This window comes from Anopheles funestus, chromosome 3RL (assembly GCF_943734845.2).
Source record: "Anopheles funestus chromosome 3RL, idAnoFuneDA-416_04, whole genome shotgun sequence".
Classification (NCBI taxonomy): domain Eukaryota; kingdom Metazoa; phylum Arthropoda; class Insecta; order Diptera; family Culicidae; genus Anopheles; species Anopheles funestus.
The window spans coordinates 32,826,142-32,853,822 of record NC_064599.1 but is presented as its reverse complement, the minus strand read 5'-3'; the positions used below and the strand labels follow the sequence as shown (position 1 = coordinate 32,853,822).

General features: G+C 41.1%; 3 protein-coding genes across 4 annotated transcripts; 2 read left to right on the top strand and 1 right to left on the bottom strand.

Moving 5' to 3' along the window:
- The first annotated feature begins 707 nt into the window (after positions 1–707).
- LOC125769998 (growth hormone secretagogue receptor type 1-like) lies at positions 708–10,767 on the top strand. The gene is made up of 7 exons (XM_049439128.1): positions 708–2,217; positions 8,977–9,119; positions 9,220–9,320; positions 9,508–9,626; positions 9,994–10,106; positions 10,198–10,277; positions 10,372–10,767. Exons 1-7 carry the CDS (start codon positions 1,342–1,344, stop codon positions 10,491–10,493), a joined length of 1,554 nt encoding a protein of 517 aa, XP_049295085.1. The 5' UTR covers positions 708–1,341; the 3' UTR covers positions 10,494–10,767.
- Positions 10,768–16,048: 5,281 nt separating this feature from the next.
- Positions 16,049–23,605, top strand: LOC125770002 (neuropeptides capa receptor-like). Of its 2 annotated transcripts, none has more exons than XM_049439137.1 (7): positions 16,049–17,161; positions 21,436–21,578; positions 21,725–21,822; positions 21,972–22,090; positions 22,287–22,396; positions 22,483–22,565; positions 23,025–23,605. In XM_049439137.1, the coding sequence occupies exons 1-7, from the start codon at positions 16,568–16,570 to the stop codon at positions 23,168–23,170; spliced, it is 1,293 nt and encodes a 430-aa protein (XP_049295094.1). In that variant the 5' UTR covers positions 16,049–16,567; the 3' UTR covers positions 23,171–23,605. The 2 variants fall into 2 exon arrangements, with proteins under 2 accessions (XP_049295094.1, XP_049295095.1); XM_049439138.1 differs by having other exon boundaries at positions 22,483–22,582; positions 23,025–23,115.
- Positions 23,606–24,495: 890 nt separating this feature from the next.
- LOC125770004 (endothelial lipase) lies at positions 24,496–27,042 on the bottom strand. The gene is made up of 4 exons (XM_049439142.1): positions 26,243–27,042; positions 25,558–26,135; positions 25,297–25,477; positions 24,496–25,207 (listed from the first exon to the last, which is right to left on the bottom strand). Exons 1-4 carry the CDS (start codon positions 26,356–26,358, stop codon positions 25,081–25,083), a joined length of 1,002 nt encoding a protein of 333 aa, XP_049295099.1. The 5' UTR covers positions 26,359–27,042; the 3' UTR covers positions 24,496–25,080.
- Positions 27,043–27,681: the final 639 nt, after the last annotated feature.

Genomic DNA, 27,681 nt, shown 5'->3' with positions numbered 1-27,681 from the left:
AGTAGCACAACCAATCAGCACTGATTGTTGGCGTGGCAGTACTTTCTGCGAGGTGTGATAATCTTCACCAGTAATGACCTTTGCTGCAGTTTGTCCGTGTACGTACGTCGAACCAAAGGGTATGTACCATCCAAGGTGCTGACGCGTATGGCATCGTACGGATAGGCTTACGCGGTTGGAACCGTGTTACTGTAAATTATCTGTCAACTCCGTGATGGATGTTTCGGGAAAGCATTTCACGGCACGGGATGGGAGAGAAGTTGACGAATTTCCACGAAAGCGCCACAATTTCTGTGGTGACGGTTGAGGAATGCCTCAGCAATTGGTAAAACGATAAAACGCAACCACACTTTGAACAGACTTCAACCGGAAAATAAAGCCTCTTGGCAGATAAAATCACAACCCCGTGAATGTTACATATTAGTGATGAAAATAATTTTAATTACAAAAATATGAAAACACTTTAGCCCACTTTAGACACCACCGCATTGTACGCTCCTCATAAGCGTCTCATTTAATTCCACCGTTCTAAAACAGTGCGTGATTTTTCTAAAGCATCTCTGCGTGTTGGAGGACCAGCCGCTGGTAGTTTAAAGTGTCAGTAGCTTATCTATTTCCCAGAAAACGGGAAATGTGCGACAAATTGACGACACGTTTGCTTTAAGCTATTCGTTGCCAATCCGCCAAGACATCCTTCGTCCGTGTGCTTAGAACTGTGCGCTTTTGGCGGTATGTATCCCCACTCTCGTGCGATAAATGAGGTTTGAATGAATGAACTTGGCGAAACTCTCGGGTTCGTGTACCGAACGATCGATGTCGGTAGTTCATGAATTCCTTGTTGAAGTTGGAATAGCGTCCGTAGGCCAACATTCGTCAGTCAGCTATTGGAAATCGTAAACGGCGAACGTGTATGCGCCAGTGTTTGTGAATCGACATTCGGAATTACGAAACGGAACTCGGTCGAGACCCGTCGGTATTCTGACCATTTCGAACCGTGTGTGTGTGTGTTAGTGTTGAAAGCTTACAGCAAAAGAAAAGGAAATAAATTTTAATAAAAAGAAGGCAGTTGACAGTGTTGTTGGTGCAAAAAAAAATATTTTTTTTTTTTCATAAAAAGGCTAAAATTGTATAAAAAAATTATTTCATCAAAAAAGGCAAAAAATTTTACTAAAACAAATGTGTTAATATAGTGAGAATTCTGAAGCTTATAAGCATGGTACTGGTGGTACCGTTTGTTCACGTGAAAGTAAGAATGTTAAAGCATACGGTACCCCTTACTATGGTCGTACGAAGCAAGGATTATACACGCTGCTGAAAGGATAGTCTAGTGTGGCGTTCACGATGTTTAGTGCCGCTGGTGGGGATCATCTTAGTGGGACCGCCCTGCGAGAGGATTACAATTACGGGCGTACCGGTCAGCAGATGTTGCTACTGGCTAGTCGCCAAAATGCTAGCAGTTTGGACGATTCCGACAGTTCGTTCAACGCGGATAAGGCGTTACTAATGAGCGTACCTACGGTTGGTGTGCTGCTGATGACTGCCACTTACGGCCCCTACATGGAGATACCACCAATGGACCGGACGACGGTCAGTACGCCCGCTGGCATACCGCTCGGTGTGAACGAATCTTCCGTCCACTATCAGCAAACAACCGTCCACTCACTACCCGGGGATACGGGCACCTTGTCACCGGTGCTTGAATTTGACCAGCAAACGTTCGTCTACTATGCGGAAGTGTTAAGCGTGATCAACTTCTACTACGTACCGGCCCTCGTACTGTTCGGTAGCATCGGTAACGTACTGTCGGTGCTGGTATTTTTCAAAACCAAACTACGCAAACTTTCCTCCTCGTACTATCTCGCGGCGCTCGGGCTGAGTGATACCTTCTACCTGATCGGCCAGTTCGTTGCGTGGCTTAATTTGGTCGATTTGAAAATCTACATCCAGGAAATTTGCTGCCGATTCTTCACCTTTTCCAGCTCGCTGTGCTGCTTCCTGTCCGTCTGGTTTGTGGTCGCGTTCACCGTCGAGCGTTTCATTGCGGTGCTGTATCCGCTTAAGCGCCAAACCATGTGTACGGTACGGCGCGCAAAGATCGTTATCTTCGCCCTGACAATCGCTGGCATTTTCATCAGCTTGCCGATCTTTTTCTTCGCCTCACCACAGTTCTCCGCCTCCATGAATGACACCATCTGCGATATAGTGCAAGAGTACAAAGTGAGTAGTAGTGAGTAGTGCATGTAGTGCCAGCCATCGTTAGGACGTCGTTGTGTTTGGGGCCAGGACAATTGGCTCAATTGTTTGCGTTTTTTTTTTTGTTTGAGGGGGAAAAGTGCCCTGTGAACAGTGTATGTATGTACATTGGTTCCAGTTAGTGGTGCTTCCGGCGCCATACCATGCAATGGCAATGGCTTTTTCCATTGTTTCAGGCACATTCCAACACACAAAAGAAAAGTGCTCGCATGTTTTTCTTAGCACAAGGCGAGCACGTCACGATGTGTGTAGGTGAGCAATTGTTTACCGAAAAGGGTTTACTGGGCTGTCTGAGGGATTTGCTGGCTGCTGTACGTTGTGTTCATTCGGCGTGCAGGATAATTGCTTCCGGTGGGCTGAGTAACAAAACCAAAGGAAAATGAAAACCTATTTTCATGTAAACCGTAAGAGCCCCACAACGTCCCTTTTGTTCGTCTGACTTTCCGTTCGAAGGGTTTGGTTGTTTGTTCTGTCGAATTGTTCTTTGACGCAAGAATTAAATCCCTTTTTTTTGGAACGCTTTCTCACTGGCCGGGTCACAGATTCATTTACCCTCAATTAAATGTTCCGAAACAAAGATGTTGTTCTGTTTGACCGGCAGTAAATAACTAATCTGGTGTCAAATGGCAAGCAAAAAAGGTCGCTGATTGTAATGAACAAGTGTAAGCATACCCACCCCAGTACGGTTACTTTGAAATGATGATAAATTATTATCCTGACTTATGAAAAACTAGACCTTTTTTCTTATATCCTAAAAAATAAAAGGATTTTTTTTTTAAAACGTCATAATTACCATTTTTAAGCATAACTACCATAATTACCAAGAGGTTGCTTCCGAGAATGATAAGGAAAGATTTTGAAAAAAAATGTTTCCTAACTTAACTTCTGCTTGTTTTTCATTTTGACCCAAGATTTTGGTTCAGATCCACAATACTTTTGAAGTAACTTAATTTCCTAAACCTTTATTTTGTTCCTGCCCATGTTGTGGGTGTCAAATCAGCGATGCATTTATATAAAAATTAGAATCAAAATTTATTAAGAAAAGCAAAACTATCAAGTGTACGAAAATTAAATTTTTTTGTTTATAGGGACAAACAGATAAAACACTGATAACAGATGAAATTTATCAAAATGTTTTAAAACTACTGTTTTGTTCTTTTTTAACTATTTTTAAAATGAATGTTCATTTTTTCGTTGTATATAACGCCATAAAACATAAGTTTTATCGATCGTTCCAAAATCGTTTCTTTCACTCTGGCCAAAATGGATCGCATCAATGTAATTACAGACTTTAGTAGAAATTAACTTTAATGGTAGCTTGTTGTATATTTTATACTAAGCGACCCTAGTGGCACTACAACCTCAAAAGGTCTTTCGTGTTATTTCTTGTTTTCCTTGATTTTATTATATACTCGTAGCAGAATACATAGTTTTTGATATGTGGTTTCGGTCTGGATGGGATTTGATCGCCGGTGCTGTCGTTTGGAGACTGCCGCCTTTATCATTTACACCACCAAAGCCACCTCACCTCAATTGAACTATTGCTAATTTTGAATTAGAAATTAATACTTTTTTACTAAAAAACTTAATTAGAAACTATTATGGAGTTAGGTGTTGCTCGTTCGAGTGCTATTTATCGACTGACTCTTTATTCTTAGTCTAATACATACATGCATATACTTACATCTAACGCTTACACTATACGCTTATACGCTAACCTACACTTACGACACTACATTCTCCCCCTTAAACGAAGTTTACTTTCTATCTAGGATACTTTAATCTTGGTTGTCCTTCCAGTCTTTTCGATCGTCTTAACGGTGGAGGACTTGATTCACTCCTTTTCCTTTTATGTGAAATATTTACATTTGTTGGTACTACAATTACATTCTTACTCATCCTACTATCCTTTTTCCTTATTTGGTTTTTATGCACCATGCGTATTACTCCATTCAGACTTATTAAGTATCTTAGACCACTTATTTTCTTTTTGACTATTGCTGGAATCCATCTCATATGTTCCTTAAAGTGATTTTTGTAATACACTTCTTCCTCTTCTTCATACTGATCATGATTTGTTATCATTGGAACTTGCCTTCTTGATTCTACCTTAGTTAAGATTTGTCTTTCGTGTCCTTTTATAGGATTTACTTTTGTTATTAATGTGTGTGGTACGTAGCAAAATACTCTCTCCGACGGCGTGACTTTAGTTACAGTACATGGACTATTTCTATAACTGATTAGAAAGTGATTCAGCTTCCTTTGTAGACTTAATGGTTTTAATCTTGTATCCAACAAATACTTTTTTAGACTATCTTTTACTGTCCTAACCGCTCTCTCGGCCAACCCGTTTGACTGTGGGTGGTACGGCGGGGACTTACTCACTTTTATACCTTTTGCTCTTAAGAACGACAAAAACTTTTCTGAACTAAATGGAGGACCATTATCTGACACGATTTCCTCTGGTAACCCAAAATATGCAAAAAATATTTCTAGCATCTCTATAACATTTTCTGCCTTAGTACTTTTCATAATTTTTACTTCCATGAACTTGGAAAAACTATCGACTATTATAAATAACGTACTATTTTCAAAAAAGAAAAAATCTATATGCACTCTTTGAAACGGACGCGTACATTGCAACCATTTGGTTGCGACTATTTCTTTTGGTACGATTTGTCTACACTGACAGACTTGACATGCTTTTATATACTGCTCAAAATCTCTATCCATATTTTTCCACCACACGAGTTTCCTAGCTGACATTTTCATTCTTACCAAACCATCATGGTTTTCATGGAATAGACTGACTATTTTATCTTTCAGCTTATCTGGTATCACTACTCGATCGTTAAAAAATAATACTCCATCTTCTATTGCTAAACTGTTACTAACTTTAGCATAATCTTTCAACTCCCATTTCACATTGTTCGACCATCCATACTTAACATTTTTGTAGACTTTTTGCAAAATACTATCTGACTTTTGGAATTGTTTGACCAACTCAATATCGATAATTGAGGAAGACGAAATCGCATTTAATTGTGTGAACTCCTCATCTATCTCTAAAATTTCTGCCAAAGGTAATCTACTTAACCCATCCACGTGACCCATACATTTTCCTGGCCTATGCTCTATCACATATTCATAATTGGCTAATAACAATGCCCATCGGCTCAGCCTAGCTACTGCTATAGACGAAGTTGTTCTTGACGGTTTGAATATTTCTTTGACGCCTGAGTTATCTGTTACCAGTTTGAATTTGATTCCGTAAATGTATTTATGAAACTTTTGGACACCGAAAACAACGGCTAATGCTTCCTTATGAACCTGTGCGTAATTTCTCTGTGCTTGAGAAAGAGTTGTTGAAGCAAAATATATAGGTTTTTCTACCCCTCCAATTTCATGAGACAAAACTGCACCTAAACCGTAAGGACTTGCATCTACTGCTAAAATAACAGGTTTTTTAGGATCAAATGGTACTAAAACGTTGTTATCTACTAACATTGATTTCGCTTTTTCGAATGATTCCTGACATTCCTTTGACCATACATATTTTTTGTCTTTGCGTAGAAGTTCATACATCGGACTCAATATTGTTGCTAGATTTGGCAAAAACCTGCTGTAATAATTTATCATGCCTAGATACGCTTGTAATTGCATCACATCTGATGGTACCGGTGCTTCAATAATCGCTTTTACTTTTGACTCATTTGGTGTTATTCCGTTCTTTGATATTTTGTAGCCTAGGTACTCTATTTCTGTTTTAAAAAATTCCGACTTCTTTTCGTTTATCTTTACTTTATGCAATTCCAGCCTTTTTAAAACTTCGCATACATTCTCCATGCATTGTTTTTCATTTTCTCCGCCCACGAGTATGTCGTCCATATACGCAATGCCTTTAGTCTTTAACAATATTTGATCTACTATTGTTTGAAATATTGCAGGCGCAGACTGTACTCCAAATGGCATTCTAGTGTACTTGTATAGCCCTTTATGCGTATTTATAGTACAAATATTTTGCGAATTTTCTGATAACTTTACTTGCAAGTACGCTCCTGTTAGGTCTATTTTGCAAAAAACTGTCCAATTTGCAATTTTCGCCAAAATATCATCAATCCTCGGTAATGGGTAATGTTCTACCGTAAGATATTTATTTATCGTAGCTTTTCCATCCAAACAGATACGTACTGAGCCATCACTTTTTCCTACAACCACTATAGGGCTCGCCCACGCTGATGTACGTATTGGTACTAGTATACCGTCATTCACTAATTTATCTAGGTTGGCTTCAACTTTTTCTATTAATGCGAACGGCACTGAATACGCTTTATGGAAAATTGGGGTAAAATTAGGTTTTAACACTAAACTGGCTTCAAACCCTTCTATCGTTTCCTTGTTATTTCCGTTTGTTAGATTCGGAAACATTTTTTTCATGTCTCCAAGCCATTTGTCCGCTTCGATTTGATTTAATTTAAAACCTTTTCGCCAATCCGGAAATAATATATCCAACGCATCACGACCTAGTAAAGGATTACCGTTATTTTCTGTTTTAATTACGTTGACTTCTAGACGGACCGTTTTACTTTTTATCGCTACGTTTACGCATATTTTTCCTAACGGTGTCAGACGTTGACCCGATGCCGTAATAAAACGCAAATGTGTTTGTTCTAATTCGACATTAGCAAACTCTTTCCGATACACTCTCTCCGGTATTACCGTATTACACGCACCACAGTCTATCTCAAACGCAATGTCTACACCGTTGATATTTAAAACGCACACTTCTGGATTACTGATCGTATTCTCTTCTAATATGCGTGTTAGCGACACATCCTTCGGTTCCGCTCGCAAACTATGCACGTTCGTACTTCGGCAACACGACGACACATGACCATACTTCTTACAGTTGAAACACTGCCACATACGCGCAGGACATGTCTGTGGATTATGCGATCTTCCACATCTGTAACACTGCTGCTGCTGCTGCTGCTGCTGCTGCTGCTGCTGCTGCTGCTGCTTGCTCTCCTGCTTATGCGTGTAGCTCTGTTGATGTAAAGGTGTACTGTTCCCACGGTGGTAGTGCACTTTTGGACCGACGCTTCGTTTTGGCGCACACTTAATCACCGCCATTTCCCTCGGTTTCTCTTTCGATGTAAATGTTTCGTTTTGTTCATCCGCAGCTTCCCATGTTCTGGCGATATTTTCTGCACTCTCGAATGTTAACTCGGACTCTCGAAGAAGACGTTTCCTTAGTCCTTCATCTCGGACACCAACTACTAATTGATCTCGCAAGCTTTCCTTTAGACAGCACGTGAATTTACACGATTGTGCGAGCGATTTCAGTTCCACGATGTACTCCGCAACAGAACTATCTTTTTGTAGACAGTTTCTAAAGTTGAACCGTTCCGCCACTACGTTGACTTTCTGTTCCAATTGCTCTTGCAGCTTAATGCACAGCTTCTCGTAGTTTAGCGTCTTTGGCTGTTCAGGCAACACCATCTTTGATATGAGGCTATACAGCGATGCTCCTCCCAACGTTAACAACATCACTGTTTTCTTTGAATCTTCCACCTCGTTAACTTGGAAAAAAATATCAATACGTTCCAAGTACTCCCTGATGCTTTCGCCCATGACAAATGGTTCAATTTCTCCGATTAACGACATGACTAATATTTGACTTTTCGTTTGCTTTTTCCTCGTCGCCAACTATTATGGAGTTAGGTGTTGCTCGTTCGAGTGCTATTTATCGACTGACTCTTTATTCTTAGTCTAATACATACATGCATATACTTACATCTAACGCTTACACTATACGCTTATACGCTAACCTACACTTACGACACTACAGAAACTTATTCTCCAAACTATCATTTAGCTTTCATAGTTTCACGTTGTTTCGTAAAAATATATTTAAGTATTTAAGCTTAACATACCGGTTACTGTTCATTTTTATCATCAATTCTTGAGGTATGATAAACACGATTATTAGTTGATAATAAAATTCATGATAAATACTTCTTAAATATCACTAAAATAAACCATTTTTCCCACGCAATTGACTGCTACGTAAGCCATTGTGATCGGATTTGTTTAACAAACCGAAACACTGTGTGCCGGACCGTCTGTCATTCGCTCGTCAAAGGTGGTAACAAATTAATTCCAATGCCAAACAATGGACCGCGCCTAGGGCTTTGTGTGCCTCCGGTTTTGTTTCGTTTTGCTCTGTGTAGCATTACAAATGACTGGTCGACATTTTATAATTATTTGCAGCAGCAAAAGCTAAACTTTAGATTACATTGCTGAGCTGATGTTCTGATGAAAACTTTTCTTGACGTACATTAATATTTATGATGAAATTATGTGCTCAACCAAAAATTCCATTTACTGCCAGGGCATTCCGTTTCGCAAGCATGATCGCTATAAAATGTAATATTTTCCTATAAGATAGGATGGAACAGAAATGGTTTCCATGTGCGGTGAAATGTAATGAAAGCTAAATATGTAATAAAAATGCATTCGTAATTCGTATATCGTTTCCGGAAAACAGCAATAAATAGAAGCTTTAATCTTCCTAACGGGAGTCCTTTTTAAATCGGTAACATTCTACGCATTTTCGGGCAAATATAACTACACACATGGTACATAACAAGCTGCATAACATTCGACTGCATAACCAAAGTTTCATTTCGTTTGTTTTTGTTCCGCTTTCCTGGATGGCAGGATCAGGCAACGATGTTCAACTTTCTCGACTTTATACTGGTGTTTGTGGTACCGTTTACGATAATTGTCGTACTGAACACGATCACCGCCCTGACGGTGTGGAAGTTTGCCAGCATTAGACGCACGATGACGATACCGAGAAGGTACGTATGATGCACACGATTTGGAGAAATCGGTTTGAAAGGATCGCGAACCCGGACGCGAAAATCATCGAATGACACGCCATATCCTTCCTTGTTATAGTTACGGTGCGAACGTGCGCGAATCCCGCCGACAGCTGAACATATCGAGCAACCAACTGTATGGCAATGGTACCGTCCCCGTCCAGCAGATACAGCTACTCAGTAAGTATGTGGTCCGGGAATGGGTCGGCACGTTCCCCATCCATGGTACGCGGCGGGACCAAACATGGGAATGTTCGTTTGTTTGTTGATAGTTGCGGTTGATAGTTTGGGTCACATTCTTTGGCCTTCTGGACAAAATGAACATTATATGTCGTAACAGCGACCGTTGTTTTCGCTTCCCTTGCAGGTCGTAGCCGGGTTGCGAATTCCCAAATAAAGGTTACCAAAATGCTGCTTATCGTTTCGACCGTGTTCGTTTGCCTCAACCTACCAAGCTACATTGTTCGCGTAAAGATCTATCTGGAGGTAAGCATGAATGTTCCATGAAACGAAACAACAGAGAAGGCAAACAAACCTGACAAAAGGGTTCCGCAGAACGCAAAATGCCGGTGTGGAAAAGTTGCGCAGTAAACAGATCAAAGTTTTTCCATTAAGCCTTTGAAGTGTAAATTAACATGTGTTACTTGGCAATTTAGATAGATCTATCGCTGATAAACATCCGCAGAGCCTTAATTGGTTATCAATCCGTTCCGATGGTAAACACAGCAAACGTTTCTAATTAATTCCACTGGCGTTTACTGGGGATGTTTCATACATTAGCATTTTGCCGCCCCATGACCCCTTTCGAACGATGATTGTCCAAGAATTTGACGTGATTCTCTATTTTCTCTAGACGGAACACACGAACATGAACATATATCTGGTGCAGAACTGTTGTCAACTATTTTTCATGACGAACTTCGGCATCAACTTCATACTGTACTGCGTCAGTGGCCAGAACTTTCGGTAAGTGTGTGCGGCCGAAGGGGTTTTCCCGGATCCATCCGGTTTCGCTCGGTTAAATGTCTTAACTATCTTCATCCTTACCCATTCACAGGAAAGCGATTTTTGGCATGTTTCAAAAGCGTACCCAGCGGCAAATAAATCTCGAGCATACCTCCGGTACCCAGGTCACAGGTAATGCAATCACACGTTTTCCAAACCAAACCGAAGGGAAATGATTTGATAATGTTGTCTACATGGCTGTGTGTCGATGGTTTTATCCAAACAGAGTTCGTCCTACGCTCGAATGGTTCGAAGATGCGACGGAACACTACGACCATACAGGACAACGCCGAGATGGCAACGTGGCGGGAGCTTACCGACTATGAAATTACAAACTTCATTAAGTAGTAGCCAAGCTCTGTGGGCTGTGGTCGTCTTGGGCACCAGCCAAGGCTCAGTTAAATATGCCAAACTAGTTGCACAACACGAAAACAGATGGCTGGTGCTGGTAATATTGGCGGGGTGATATTTTAAGTGTGCCGAAACCGTGTGCGGAAAGTTGTTTAAAGGGTTCTTAGTAAGTGGGTGACACATTACAAAACGGTGTATATAATGCTGCAAAGCGGATGGTATAAAATATACATCAGTATTTATTTATTTTTTACACATTCAAAACATAAAAGCTTGGTGAGATTGATTAAATCATAACACACAAATTAGTAGCCACAAATTATATCCGAAAATTGAAACAATGATGAAGGGGAACGACATTTGGATGTCCCGATTGGTAAGTAAGTAAGTATGATATTGAGATGACATTGAGGAAGCGATAGTTTTTACTTTAAGTTCAATTATTTTTAAAGAGTTTTATGTCCTTCGTACATTTTAAATAATTATTATTTTAAGCACAGTTTTATCTATTTTTTTATAGTTTCTTACATGGTACAGGGTTTTCGAGTTCCACAAGCAAGTAGGAGGTTGGATTTTGTTTCAAGTTCAACTCTTCTTCTTCTGGAAGTGTAAATCGAAAAAGCTTGCTTATGTTTAAATGTTTAAAATAAGCTTCTTTTTTACAAAGACAAAAAAATCCTTTTTAATAAAAATCTTTTTAAGCGATAAAGACAACAACAGTAACTTTGGAACATAATCCAGAAAGTGTCAAGAATTTCACAAAGCTACCTCGACAGATCAACTACTATCAACTTGTTAAAGAATTATCTAGAACTGTAAAAAAGTTTTTTCTAAGGTAAAATTTTTCAATTCTTTACATGTTGAACTGGAATGTGATCAGGTAGATGTGGAATTCTTTCAACTTTTGCTGTCTCGCCTCACACATCGGTCACGTTAGGAAAGCTTCGCATGTTAGCAAAAGTGGAGAAAGCTTTGAACATTCATCTATTCCTTGTGCAAGCTTGTGCAAGATGGAAAGATTCTACACATTCCAGTGCAAGTTGAAAAGAATCTAGAAATGGTTTCTACTTTACCAATTGAGCTGAAAAAAGCCTGTATTCACATAAAGGAACATTTTGAGTGTTGCTGTACATGATTTGCAAACAATGTAAACTCTAGCGCTCTTGTTGAGGACATGTTTGCCGTACATTCCCAATACAATTTGTACTGCTCGGTGAAATTCGTTTCACTTTCGCTGAAAATCATAGGAAGGCATCTTGTGACACGTTAAGGAGATTTCATCAGAAACTATTGTTCTTATTGTTCTGTGGAATTGGCTTAAATGTCCTCAAAAGTGTTACTTTTGCGCCGGGAAGTGTTATAATATGGAAATTATTGCTTGAAAACATTAAACAAAACAATTCTTAAAATTATTCAGAACCAAACGTAAGATAAATAAACCCTTAAATAAATCACAAATGCGGTATAGGAGTACGTTATTACAAATTGCATATTAAAACTAGTTTTTGATAAGTTTTTTAGTTAATTAATATTAAATTTAAAAATAATTGAACAAAACACTAATACACTTAAATAAAAAATAATTTAAGTGAAACGATAAGCACACAAAAATTACACTGTTGAAACCGGGAATTAATTTATTTCATCGTAACGTTGGACGAAAACGTTTTAACAATATGTTAATATGCATGCTCCTTTGCCGTCTTTTTTAGGAGAAAACTCTCTACCTTAATGTTGCCTCTTTTCAAAATATTAGCTTTTTGATTTGTTTAGCCTTTAAAACTGTTTTCTGTTCATAGATTAATTCACTGTTGAAACGCTCCTCCTTTAGCCGGGTCTCCTACAGATAACATCTACATTGACCGTATCGAACAGGTGCAAAAACCTTTAACCAAGTTCACCCACCGTAAAAGTCTTTAGTAGCAGTGGCTTCTCTACACTGTCTGCGGTTAGGTGTCGTTTGTTTGGTTTTAGTCCTTTCACACTCAATCATCGTTGCCCTACTCATTGATTTTATTGATACCGTTGTACTCTTTACCTTTCCTTTACGATGCAATATAGAAGATCACTGGGGACTTTTTTTTTTTTTTTTTTTTTTTTTTTTTTTTTTTTTTTTTTTTTTTTTTTTTTGTTAACGGGGAGGGAACCTTCAAAAGGTACCCACCTCGAAGGGCGGCTTGCGGCTACAAACCAATCCCTCCGAGATGGGTTATGTGGGATTCATCGTGACGCTGGGCCCGTGAAGCGGACCCGGCAGCCGATGGGACCCTAACTAAACCACTCCTCGACCTGATCCGAACCCTGCCGATGCGCTTGATGTGCGTAGTACTCCATGCAGGAACGTTTGTGCGATGCACCCATCCTGTTGACGCGCTGCTGCTTTCCAATGCTGCTACTGCGTCATTCGTCCTAGTTGTCTCAGCTGCTGCTGCTGCTTCGTGCCTTCCTTCCGCTGCTGCTGCTTAATTCCGCCCGTCCGTAGCCGCTACTTCCGGTGGGGTCTAGCTCCTGCTGCTGCTCTGGTTACTCGTTGCTGCTGCTGCTGCTTCCGTTGTCGTCATCCTTTGGTGCGGTCACGGCGGCAGCTGTTGCTGTCCCGTTTGTTCCGTGTTCCGCCGTCGTTGTTGTCGTCTCCGTCTAGCCGTAGGTGGACTTTCCTCATTCCATCTCACTTGGAGGTTTCTGAAGATGGTCCTTGCGGCGGTCCGGACTGCTTCCCATGTGTTGCTGTTGGCACACATTTCCGCTGCAAGATTTTCTATCGTCAAGCGGGTGTGGCTCTGCTGCTGCATCTCGTGTTGGGTTCGAGCAAACCGTGGACAGTGGAACATTACGTGGTCGACATCTTCCACTTGGTGTTCACACACCGGGCAGTTTGGCGAGCCGTCGAGGATGCCTTTGTCGACGAAGTAGCTCCGGAGAAACCCATGCCCTGTAAAGAGTTGAGAGAGATAAAAATCAATTTCTCCGTGCTTGCGATTTACCCAGGACATAATGTCCGGGATAATTCTCCTCGTCCTCATCCCCGGCGATCTCGGCTGCCCCGCTCCGGCTGTCCATTGTTGTTGCCAGCGTCCCATGGTCTCTTCCCTTTGCCGCTTTCGTATGTCTGGTCCTGGACTTCCCCTCGCTACCTTTTCGTCGTGGCAGCGGATGTCCTCCTCTAGGAGGAGGACTAACGGGATAGTGCTTGCGACCACGCAAGCGGCATCGTAGGAGACCGTTTGGAAGGCACTGGCCACTCGAAGAACTCCTGTGCGGTGCGCCCTCTGAACCGTGGTCCGGTGAACGTCCTTCTGAAGAAGCGTCCGTCCCCACGATGGTGCCGCGTAACGGACAATGCTATTCCCAACGTTAACCAAGGGTCTCCTTCTGTCACTGGGGACTTTGGTTGTATATTTTATTCTGTTTTTCTCAATTCGTTTTCGGTTATCGAAAGGACACTACCGCTATTAAATTCCATTTTGGTACGTTCTTACCTACTTACGCAAGCCTCGATTATCCAGCTAAGGGAATAAATAGTGTAGAAATGCCATAAATGGCAGCCTTCAGAGGTTTCTTCAGAGGTTGTAGTGCTAAAAGAGAGTCCTTATACTGTCCGAGTTGGGTGGAAAGAAACGTTTAATCGCCTCTCTCCTTGGTCTTCTTCTGTTCCTACTTATATTTTTCACAATCATTTCATGTCTATTATTATTTACTAGTTTTAGGTTAGTTTCATGTACAACAATTTAGTTAAACACTTTATGTGTATTATATAAATTGAGTTCATTGTACTTAATCACATATTCAATTTAGCAACCGTTGTATCTAACAAGGTCAAATTGTAGTAGAATATGTTGAAGTAGATATAGAATTCTTTTCACAGCACTTTTTGCAAACTGTAAACTATTCTTTTCACAGTTTTACATTGGTGTTCATGATTTTATATAAATTTGATTACAGAAAATATGATTTATATGTATATAAAAGTAGAATATGTTATTTAACGTAATTCAAATATAAATTTATCATTAAGAATAGTACACAACAACAAAATTTACTTGCAAGGGCAAAAAACTATATAATCCTTCTAATCATCTTAATGAACTTTAACGAAAAAGACAAATGAAACGTCACGTCACTACCTCACACTTCGATGGCCACGTGTCATAATTAAAAGGAGAAAAAGAAACATAACTTATACATTTCACAACATGCTACCACTACTTATTGATCGCTAACAAGAAGGTAAAGCCAACACCTTTTCCAGCATCGACGTAATCTAAACACTTCAAGCGAGTGGCATATCATAGAGGACCAGCGCAAAAAGAAGAACAGAAAAAATAAAGCAACTAGCATCAAAAATGTTCCGATAAAATTGTAACCATCTATACGGGACCGTCTGTAGCAAAAATCTGTAATCGGATTGACGGTACGTGGAACGAGAATGCAGATGTGAAAAAGATGAATTTCCTATAAATGCTTTCACGCAGCACGCCTGAGATCACCTACAAATGTGGCAAAGGTGAAAAGAAATGTAACAAAACTTCCGACCCCCAAACTTATGCCTTTTTGTGCCGCACTTCAATAGATAATGAGATTGAGTTTTTGGTCAAAGATTTGGTGAGCCGAGAGTTCGGGAATCAAAACGAGAAAAAAAACACCTCCAAAAGACTTTAACAAAACAAAAGTACATACATTCGCAGAAAATATTCGGGATTTTTTTTTTCGAGGACAGACATTTTGCCCCTTCTCGCACATGTTTCAGGCTTATTGCAAATTCTTTGTATCGTACTGCATATTTTGCTAAATAGAATATTTCATGTGGAAACCGGCACATTATTATGAAACATTTGTTTCGATTCGAACGTGATTACATGGGAAGGAACTTAAAGGAAAACAAAAAAAAAAGACGAACCCAAAAAACCCCAACATAAATACCAACCTCGTTAAAAAAACCCCATTCCGGGTTGCACATTAGCACGTTCGGAAATCATCACGAATGTAACGTATGTATCAAACATAGCACGGTAGGATAAAAGCATTTTTGTCTGGAATTTGTCATATTCCTACAATTGTAGGAAATGTCCCTTATCTCACCACAGACGTACGTAACGGCGAAGGATTAAACTGAACGGAGGCAACAAAAATCATTCTTCCGGAAACGGATGCGTTTTCCTTCCCGAATGGGCAAAGCATAACTGTCTCAGGGCTTCCTAGAATTTTGCATTGAAGATTCACCGCTTGAATGCCCAAAAGCATGAATGAACAAAGCGCATGTGGTGTGAATGAATTTGTACTGGAAATTCCGTAGTGGGGTTGAAGTGTAGATTATGCGCAGTACTGATAATTATCATCCCTTCCAACGGTGCCGTGTTCATTATGACAAAAATTTGAAATCCGAAAATGGTCGGGACGATTCGTAAATTTATTATTTTCAATACATGAAAAATAAAGAAACAAATGGAATAAGGTTATTTTTAATAAATTACCAAAAAAAAAGGCTTATATTATTTTGTAATATAAAAACAATTCTTTTTTGTAAAAAACCTTGTAAATAACGTACGACTCTTCGCTTTCGTCAACCAACTTTTGGTACAGATGAATCTTTTTTTCTTCAGAAAATCTTATGGTAGGGATAAATGTTGACCATGCGCTGTGAAACGTACCATTCTCGCTATCCAAACTGTCCAGTGTTCATCTCGATACCGCACGGGAAACCCATCGAATGTGTCGTAGCCGAGAACGAACGAGAAACGTATCTATTCATTTAACACATTCCCGGTGCGATGGTGCGCCTCAGTTGCTGATAATCCGGACTCGAATTTGGCAGCACAAACACGCGCTTTCCGAGTGGCTGATCGTGATCGTGCTAAATGGTGCGCGGTAGTAGTGGAACTGATCATCATCTCGGACACACGATCGGGTACGATCGGCTGTGCTGGCAGTGTAGTTCGGATCGGCCACCTGCCGGAATGCCGGTAAGGCAAGCGTGCGTGCGTGCGTTTCAGCAGGACGATCAGTGAGCGAGTGAGTGAGTGAGTGAGTGAGTGAGTGAGTGAGTGAGTGACGGTTGAGCTACCAACGGGGTGATGCTAAACGGAAGTACCGTACAGCCCCCGATGGCGGACGCCCGGGTCGCAATGGATGGGACGGATGGGGCCGCCCTCAACCTAACCGAGACGGAGGTGGTGATGGAGCTGATTGGCAATTTTCTCAACTTCTACTACATGCCACTGCTGGTGGTGGTTGGCAGCATCGGGAACATTCTATCCGTGCTGGTGTTCTTCAACACGAAGCTAAAGAAGCTTTCCTCATCGTACTATCTGGCTGCGCTCGGCATCAGCGACACGTGCTATCTGGTGGGACTGTTCGTCACCTGGCTGAGCTTCTTTCAGGTGCACATCTACACACGCGAACCGTACTGCCAGCTGTTCACGTACACGAGCGGTGTCAGCAGCTTCCTGTCCGTCTGGTACGTGGTAGCCTTCACGTTCGAGCGTTTCATCGTCGTGCGCTATCCGCTGAAACGGCAGAGCTGGTGTACGGTCCGGCGGGCGAAAACTATCATCGCCTGTCTCACGATGGTTGGCAGTGTGCATAGCGTACCGTACATCTTCTACGCCGGCACACAATACTCCGAGCGCAGCAATGTCACCATCTGCGATATGCGCAAGGAGTACACGGTACGTAGCGCCCGACTTCCTTTCAGGCAAAACATATTCACCCACGCCCATTCATTGCTTTCTGTTGAATATTGGAAAATTTTTGCAATCTAACGCGATTACAACGATTTACACATGATGTAACAAATGGCAAACAACTGCTCCATCGAGGCCCAGCGTCGTGCAAAATATCTGAAACCCGTTCACACTCTTTCGTCTTTCGTAAGTAACAAAAACAGCAGCATTAAGCTATGGAATAAACATTAATCTTTTTTGCACTGCTGCCCGGGGGAGGGAAGCTTAGCAGCACAAATTATACACATCCCGAATGGTGTTGAAAATCCTTTTCTGCTTTCTGGAAACTACACATTTCCACGGCGTCTAACAAAAGACCCCACCCCAATCCATCCGATGCCAGTCATCGGATTAACAAGTGTGACCCAAAGAGTACGGAGAATGAATGTTACCCTACGGGCGATTGATTTCGATCGCCATTCATCCGGACAGAAGTGTTCCGGACTTTGGTTGCCATAAGTGAAGATAACATCCGGCAGAAGAGAGGAACGGTTTTAATGCAATCAACCCGAGCGCCGGGGACGAACTGTTAACAGAATTAAATTACAATTAAAGTACGCTCGGTGGCTCGGTGGCTTCTCGTGCAGTGAAAGCAAAACACAAAATTCACCACGTGAATGATGTGGGTGTTGTTCGCCCATTTAAACCTCTCCCTCCCCACAAAAAGAAAAACAGACACTACTGTTAATAGGTACCGATTGATATCCAGCATCGATGAGTGGTCCTGTTGCGGTTACCGTATATGCGCAACAATGTAACGAATGATGAATGGTGCGTGCTTTATTTTCGGTGCGAATCAATAGAAGCCGTTTTGAAATGGATAAATTCCTGATCTGAAATTGATCAGCAATGTGGATTATGGAATTTAAATAAAAGTTAATTGTCATCCGCTTGTTTATTTAAAAAAAAAACAAAACGGGCTACAACGCCCGTACTTTTCCCTTGTAACCATGCCAGTGAGCAAACCGATTCTTACCTTGAGGTACATTATTTTAATCATCACCCCGGGGGTTGAGGTGGGAAAGCTTGTTTTTCTGTGCTACTAACAAACAAAACAAAAAAAAATAATACTCTCACACCCACACACAGACACGCGGACACATTTCGGGCATTATATTAGATCATGTCGCGAGCGTTACCGGTTGCCACTTGTCTGGCCCCAAAATTTCACACTGCTCGTTCTGCGATCTGTGAATGGGAAACGCAAACAGCACAGCATCCAGCACGGCTTCCGAACTTTCCGAAACACCGACCGTGAGCGCAATGCTCCATGGACAAAAGGTAAAGTCGATGTCGAAGGGAAATAAATTCTGCTTTTGCAGCGGCTGCTGTAGAAGCTTTTCGGAATTTTTTAAGCTGATTATTGTAACCCTAGGCGCAACACATCAAGCACACACACCAAGGGAAAGATTAAAATACATTGGTCCATTAGGTGATGATATTTTTTTTTTGTTTGCGAAAAAAAATTCATTGAAAGAGCTCAAACATTGAACAGCAATATTGCGTTTTTTTATTGATTCCCTCACACAGAAATGTTGCTGCTACATATTCAACTGGAATTTTATTGTTTCGCTGTTCGTTTGTTGGGCTTCAATGGTTTTTTTAAAGAAGTCATTTCAATTAAAACTTCAAAGTCTTTCAATTGCATAAAACAAAACCATCCTTTGTTGTGTAAGTTGGCGCCAGTTTTAGTAAGAAATTGGTAGAATATGATAATTTTCATAATAATTCACATCATGACCATTGCTATCGTCCAGGTAACACACGAAAAGCTTCATCAAAAAACACTCGAAAATAAAATAAAAAAAACGGCATTCACAAACTTTTGTTCCATAAATAAAGCTAAAGAGCAAATATTTTGATGAATGCATCACACAGCTGCCTCTGTTTTCGTATCTTTCGAACAGGATGGAGAGCAAACAGATGTCAATCTGGACACCGTATAAAGAAAAAAAAAAACAAAGTACCAAAACAAGCTCCATTTTATGCTGCATTCATACTGGGAAAAGGTCGAATACAACTGACGACGGTTGTCAAACATTTTCACCTTGTTTCATTATTATTTTTAAACCCTTTTTTTGATTGTGTGGGCAAAGTTCCCGCAAATAAGGGATAAAACACGAAACGCATCAAAACCAAAAAAAAAAGATACATAATTGAGCTGGAGAAAAAGAAAAACATTTCATGCTGGCGGTAAAGACAAGAAACGAGGATGAAAAAAAAAACATTAATTTTTACTTTCCGACTTTTGTTAGGTATCGATTATTAAGCATCGAAGGAAGGTTCGGCTAACGCACATAAAATGCGCACGTGGAATCGTGAAAACACTCGATGACCTGATGGTACGAAGTCAGAACATGATTTACAGCAAGAGATCTTCCCATATTACGTGTCGGAAAACTGATAATAATTGGATAATCTCTTCGGTTTGTGTGAGTGTGTGTGTATGTGTCTGAACTAGCCATTGGACCGGCCCTTGAACTGGAATCAACGATGGTCTGGCTACGAGAATGCGAGATGCGTAGGATGAAGGCATCTCGCCGCTTCTACGATATCAGCAAGTGGAAAATATGAGTGGTTTATCAACGAAACGGAAACCACTTCGAGGAGAGGATTTTCAATCTTTCCGTAGCGTAGCAACTCCAAAACTCACTTCGCACCGAATAGGTTCAATTTTTGGTACAAGTACAAGATTGCCAATCCCTATGCACTAGAGACGAAGAATTAAAATTAAAAAACGATGAATAATTCATAGCTGCCAGGGTTCAATTATTAAGCGAGCCATAGGTCGAAATGTTTTGCGATATTTTTTATTTTTTGATCCAAGAATTCCATCGAAGTGAAATGGTGCAGGTAGTTTTTCTTTTCATTTTCATTGTAATGTACAAACGAGTGACTTTTTTTGAATATTGGAACTATTTTCAAACAAATATTTATGAGTATGATGATAATGGGTGAAACATTTCCCACAGGAATAAATTGTTTCACGATAATTATTCCCAACTACGAAGAAATGCCTTGTGAAATTTGTACACTTACGCATTTTTAGGTTGACAGTACGGCTAAAGCCGTAATCATGAATTATAAATAAATAAATAAAGAATTATTCCCAACTATAGTAGACCATACATTGAATTGAATAAAATAAGAAGTTTCTTATTTCTTCTCGAGTGACTATCTCCTCAAAGGCCTCAAGTTAAAGACTGACTATTCTCATAAGTAGTACGTTAAGCAGCCGTGATAAAGGTAAAATCGATTAAACTTACTCATGCACTCTTATTGAGTGATTTAAAAAGCAAAAGGTCGGTACAGAGAGTGAATGAGTTGAAACTTTAAAGAGTAGTCAAAGGATCACTCGAAAGAAATATCTCAAAGTGAGTAAGTAGAAAATTCCAATCTTACAACCACTTTTTAAATGAGTTTCAACTCTGTCCAAAGAGTGATTATTCAGATGTCTATAGTAGATTCTAGTGTAGAGCGTAAACGGCGCCGGTCCACACGGCAGAACCGGGTGTAAGATCCCATGCGAACCGTCTCCCCCGTGGCAAGGAATGACTATTGAGCTACGTGGTAAAAATAATTCTAATAAGCCAGAAATGACTGGTGCGACCAAAGAGGTCGTTGGGCCAACAGGAGAGAGAGAACGAGAAAGATAGTGGGAGAGAAAGAGAGAAAGAGAGAGAGAGAGAGAGAGAGAGAGTGTAGATGAACCTGGAGGATGGACGCCATAGATTCAGTAACAGCAAATGGTCGAGTTTCCTGGAAACAAATTACTATCCTGACCGTTACAATTTGACTTGGTTCACCAAGCCTATACGAAGAAGATGAAGTTCATACTGAAGACTTAGAAAGTCTGGAAGACTGAAAAAAAAAACAATTTGAAACTCTAAAAAAAGGACTGCCACAAGTTTTCAACCGTCTTCGAACAACGAACCAAAATCGTTGAAAAATTAAATAGTTGAATAGTTGAAAAACTTTGTTAAATTATATCATATTAATTTTCATTTAGTACCGTATAATATACTTAATTTCATCTCATTAAATATAATCATTTCGCAGCATACCAACCCCTGCATGGTTATGGAAATAATTAAATACCGAGAAATTCTCATTATGTCTGCATTGTTACAAATGTACATATATAAAATATTCGAGTTTATCATTTGGAAACCACTGTCATACGTAACAAGCTGTCCACTTTACATACCATCCGTTCACAGTCACAAATGGAAATTTTCAACTACATCGATACGGTGATAGTGTTTGTCGTCCCGTTCACCATCATCGTCGTCCTGAACTCCGTGACCAGCTTTACCGTGTGGCGTTTCGCTGGCTTGCGCCGTAACATGACCCTGCCCAAAAGGTAACCGAATGTGTACACAATCCATAACCCCTCCGGGGTCCCGTCTGGATGCACGTACACGGTGCATTTGTTTGGACAGACACAGTCCAGTTTGAACGTTTGCTACATTCCTATTGACTTGATTTGTGGTTCTACTCCGGCCATAGAAAACCATCGAATTTAGAAATACGACGGCAGCTAAGCTTCCAATACTTTTCAACCCATCCCAACGGACGTAATGGCATTCTGAGGCGTTCCAGCATGAGTATGGCATGATGTTTTCCTAGAACCCCCCAAAACCGTTTCGTATGAACCACACGATTCATTAACATGCTCGATTTGTTTCCTGTCATTTTGTTTTGCTTCTTGCGGCGCTATGTGTCCCTGGCCATCCAACAAAAAAAAAACACGTAGGAGAAAACCGGATGCTGCACTCCCAGATGAAGGTCACCAAAATGCTACTCATCGTGTCCTCGGTATTTGTGTGTCTCAATCTGCCGAGCTACGTCATGCGCGTTCGTGCATTCGTCGAGGTGAGTTTGGTTGAAAGGGTGTAAAACAGTATAATAAGCACATCGGTAGAAAGCTCAGCTTAGAAAGCTGAAAGTCCTCCGTCAGGATGTATGTCCACAAATACGTGCCTCCATGGTGACAGTTATTAATTTGGAAAGGCAAAAATAAAAAGATCTCATACCCGGGTGGTCTATCCTTCACTTCTCTTGCTTTCAGACGGGCCATTCGTATCTTACCGTGCTGGTACAGTACTATTGCTACTTATTCTTCATCACCAACTTTGGGATCAACTTTATACTGTACTGTATTAGTGGGCAGAACTTTAGGTAGGTGATGGATTGGTGCACTGTACACCAGCAAACAAGCTTAAGTTTTTGCGCTTGTTTCCTAAACCCCATACCTCCCTCCACAGGAAGGCTGTGATAGAAATGTTCCGACGACATCGTAAGAGCCGAGTGAATCAGGATCCGATCAGCGGTTGCGGTACTCAATCAGGTATTATGTAGCAAAGGGTACGCATTTTCCTTCACCGTGGCGTGTAGCGCTGATTTGTTTGATGTGTTTGATGTACGCATGGCTTGAGGTTATTTGGAGAACTGATGTTCGATGGCGAAGAACTACAAGTAGTAAGTCAAATGCATACATTGTTGCTTCATGTTGTAGCTCAAAGGTAACAATTACTGCTTGATGAAGCACTTGTATTAAACAGACAAAGGAGTTCACAGAGTTACTCGTAATTACCTAAGCTCACTGCAACCTGTTACGCATGAGCTTGGCACAATCAACACTTACTGCATGCGTGGTACTAGTAACATCTGTGCCCAACACCGTACTAAGTAATTGGTGTTGACGTTAAAACGGTTGTTCCATTAAGTAGCTTACAAGTAGCTTAAAAGGCAAAAAGGAAATCGTTTACCGTAGGTGTTAATGTTTGGTCTATCAATTATATTGCAGAACTTTTGCGTGCATACGGAAACCTAGCACTGAGACGCACCAGTACCCCGATGCTGTCTACCACAACCACCACCACCACAAACCGTACGGCGGAAACATTGCTGTGGAAGGATTATGCTGACCCACCGGTTATGAATCTTCCCTGATTCATCACCCACGTGCCAGGGTTCGGGGCGAAAATCCCTCGCGTTGTGAAATGAAATGTTCGGTTTCCTACAAAACATCAGATGTGTACAATTTTTAAGAAATGTATTTTGTGTTTTGTAAACCGTAATAACACATTCAATGTGGGAGCAAAAATTAAATGAAATGCTGTACTGATGATTGTTGCATACCGTTCGAAGGCATGCTATCTATTTACACACGTCAGGGTACCCAAAATGGTATTGAATGGGATGAGCAATCAGCTCATTGTCTGTGCCTCTGTGGTCTCCTTTTCTCATGTTTGATCCATTTAGTGAAGGGAACGGAAAATGTGTGCACATCGTAAGGATCGTGGCATGTGCCACACTGTGTCGCTTTTATGTGTGTGTGTGTGTGTACATGGTACAGGAATGGAATAAAATGAAACGTATACGATATATTGTGTGTGTTCCTCTTTTTTTTGTTCGAATGCCCAACAGGACTTCCATGCATAAATTGGTCCGAAACAACACAAGCTTCTTCAGCTCACCGAAACCTGGGCTGATGGTAGCTATGAACGATTGCGAGCGACCAGGGCGACATGTATCACAGTTTTACATCGCACCGGTAATGGTATTACCCGCATATTTACCTCCCCCCCCCAGTCGACACACATACGAACCAGTCCAGCACCGGTAAAGCACCAATTCCTAGAACCGAATCTTGTTGCCGGATTTGCTTTTAAGATTAGTCGGAAAATGGTTGTTCTCATGGCAATATAAATGGTTTTTTGCTTGCGCTGTTATGGGCATCATGGTGCGTACTTAGGATGGCTGTCTTTATGGGGTTTGGGACGTTTAGCTATGCACAAAAAAGGTACCGCGTGAGTGTAATTGTGCGAAGGAATTGTAAAATACATTGAATAAAGAAGCAACAACCGGATATCCCATCCCATGTTGTGTTGTGTGTTGTTTTGTAAATTTTTGTAGTGATTTCAAACAAAGAAAAGAAAATATTTTATTGTTTATATATGCTTTTTCTATCTACGTCACTAAAGTAAATGGTATAATGTAAGGCACCCGAAGGAATCTTCGACTTCTTGGCTTAAGGACCTCTAAGATTACGCCGGTCATTTCTGGGTTACTAGACTTATTTTCACCACGTAATCGGATATTCAGTTCTTGCTAAGGGGGGCCGTCTGGATGGGATTTGATACCCGCTCCTGTCGTGTGGATCCGGCGTAATTTAACTTCATGCACCGGGCCGTGGTTCCCCTAGAATAGTACAAAGGAATAGGAAACTTTTATTTTATTTTTTTAAACAAAACAGCATTTATTGGAGTAGTACCTTTTACAAGTTTTTAATATTTTTTTATTAATCTACAATGACTGATAACATAACCAATAACACTGCGTTTCTGGATGACATTTCCTAGAGCTTTTCCTGAACATTTTAGTTTGCAAAATTAACAAATTTACATCATTTAACCTGATTCTGCTCTTGAATAAATTATGCTCAATTTGTAGTCTCATTTTGGTGTTTTATTACAGAAGATATTCCAACCAGCTTCCCCGCAACTGATCATTTATTTGACGGCTTTGAAAGCTTCGGGATAAAATTTCCATACCTACAGCGGAGGAGAAGTGCAACCGTGCCATGTAACAAGCATGGTGATGAATACCTGCATAAACGCTACTGCCATGAGAAGATTCATTGATAGCGTCAATTTAGTCTATTATGTCTTGTTAAGCTTTGAAAATAGCCTGACATGCTTATAATGCTTCCATTAGCAACATCGTCTTCGGGAGAGCGTTGGGGAGCTTTTTTGAGGAGGGTGAAGTTAATGTGTTCCTTATTTCGGAAATAATCCAGTGACCCCCGCGCTCCATCCGGGCTGGAGTGAGTGTCTGGTTGCATGGTTTCTCAGACGACGTCAATCGAACGAACGTTCCGCAAGCACGTGTCGGTAGATCTTAGAAGTTGGATCCATGCTCGCTGTGTGATTGCCAAGTCCGAACGGTGGCGCACGCGATGTACGAGTGAAAAATGTTCCCCGTGCACTGAAATGTGAAAACACACACACACACACACATTTGGTGTAGTGGTAGTAAAATGGTGCTGTATTGGAGTTTTGTTTCACCGCACTAACCTACGATCAAGTGCTTCGCCCATTGTAACACACTCACGCAAGGATGTGTCCCGTACATCCGGTAGACAGATAGCGTCCTTTCGCGAAATTTCCTCCCGACTGCAGGCACACGCAATAAAGCTCCCCGGTAGCGGAATTGATTCCGCAAAGAATCCGGTCGCACGCCAATGGCTGCAGGCATCTGGAAGGAACGAAAACCCCAAACGTTAGCTGGAGAACGTGCGTGCCCCGAGCGTGTACCGGATGTCCGGGATACTGTACGTAGTGTAACGATGTCGAGTATTTCACAGCCCGGTTGTGGTGGTAGGCCACTGTTGGGGAAAAAATCCGCATGTCCACGGATGATATCCTCCCCCAGCATGAGACCATCGGTGTGGATCACATCGACGAACCCGGCAACATCGGGACCGACGGCATCTTTCGACTCGAGCTCAAACAGTGGCCCGGCCGGATCGAGAGCCGTCACACGCGATAACTTTCCACCGCAGTAACGTCCCACGCTACCCGCTATATGTGCCCCAAGACTGTGGCCGATAACGTGCACCTGACTGTGGTCGATGGCTAGTCGCTCGATGAACCGTACCAGCATGCTACCGATACGGTTCGCCACCGGCACTGCTAGATCACGAGCCGTTGGATAGAGCAGGTAGGCAACATGGGACCAATCGGCTACGAGTAGGTTGTGAGCATCCTGCACCAAGTACGCCGTCCGGATCGGTAGCATCGAGATGTGGTTCCGGTCCGCATTCCACCCATGAATCAGCACCTTCAGCTGTCTTCGTGGGTCGAACTGTGGTGGCGCCTCAAACGTTTCCACGTCCCGCTCGTACTTCAACCATCTGAACGTGGAGGAGAAATGCAAGAAGCAAAAAACACCGAATCGCAACATTAGCCATCGGAAACGGCTTAAGTAGCTGCTGCCATCCATTCAGAAGGTACTTCCCACGGTGAGAAGAAGTAAAGTTTAACTTCACTCAGTTCCGGGTCGTAATTCGAAACCGTCGTCGTATCGATGGTAAGTGCAAACAGCAGCACAAAAACACTTCCCACCAGAGCACCCATTTGCGTAACGCTTCCGTACGGGGGTATAGCCACGACGACACTACCTTATCGCTCAATATCATCCAAAAGGGCAACCGGATAAAGTTATGCTAAATGTAGTTGCGTGCCCGTAAATGGCGGCTATTTTCTATTGAACAAGTAGTTGATTAAACCGACAAATTGAACAACTAAACACCGTGTACTCATTAAAACCATGCTTGCGGTACGGCGTAGTGGTTGACTGCTGACATGGTAGCTGTTGTGAGTTTGTGGCTGACATTCGATAGGTACAGCAGGTTTAACCAATGAATTTGTACATTTCGAGCAATTATTATGAGGATGCTTGGGTATATTATGTTCAACCATTTCCGTAGAACCCATTCGTGTACATTACAGTTTTTGTGCATATGAAATTTGTGAAGTTTTGATTTTATAGATCAAAATTGCTCCCATGTATTATTGAGGATTCCGGCTGATGGGAAAGCAACCAGACACTGCTTGAAAAATGGCTAGACATTCGATAGGAACAGCTGGTTTAACCAATGAATTTGTACATTTCGAGCAATTATTATGAGGATGCTTGGGTATATTATGTTCAACCATTTCCGTAGAACCCATTCGTGTACATTACAGTTTTTGTGCATATCAAATTTGTGAAGTTTTGATTTTATAGATCAAAATTGCTCCCATGTGTTATTGAGGATTCCGGCTGATGGGAAAGCAACCAGACACTGCTTGAAAAATGTGTTATTTTTTGGTCTAGAGTCGGATTGTACTAATGAAGTCAGGTGCTGTTTGTGCAAATTTATATTTATTATGGGTGAAATGATGTATTAATGGTTGATGAGAAGGATGAAGGATGATTTATCCTTTGATGTGTCTATCATTTTGCGCAAGCCTGCTATACGCTCGCTGACGTAAACTGTTCGATTGACGATTGATAGTTTCGCGTAATAGATGTCCCGCTTCACAGTACAGGCCTTGTACCGAATCCCATTCGACGTTCTGTTCTGCTACGGGAGATAAGTTCAACATGAAATGATATGACTGTTGTTACATCAAATCGAACTATTTGACACGTTGTTACTATTATTAATGAGGCTGTCTTTCTTTCTCGTTAACCTTGAAATTGTGTTTTGTATTTTGTTTAACAAACAGTGAATGATAAATAAAAAAAAGAAGAAATATATCTCTAAATGTCTCCAAAATGTGTCAATTAACATCTTCGAATTAGCCTCACACACAGCAACAATATCAGAACGAATAGAAGGATTCGGTACTATGTTACTTTGTACTATTTCTGATGCAGAAATTCAAGCTGGACCATAAAACATATGATCACCA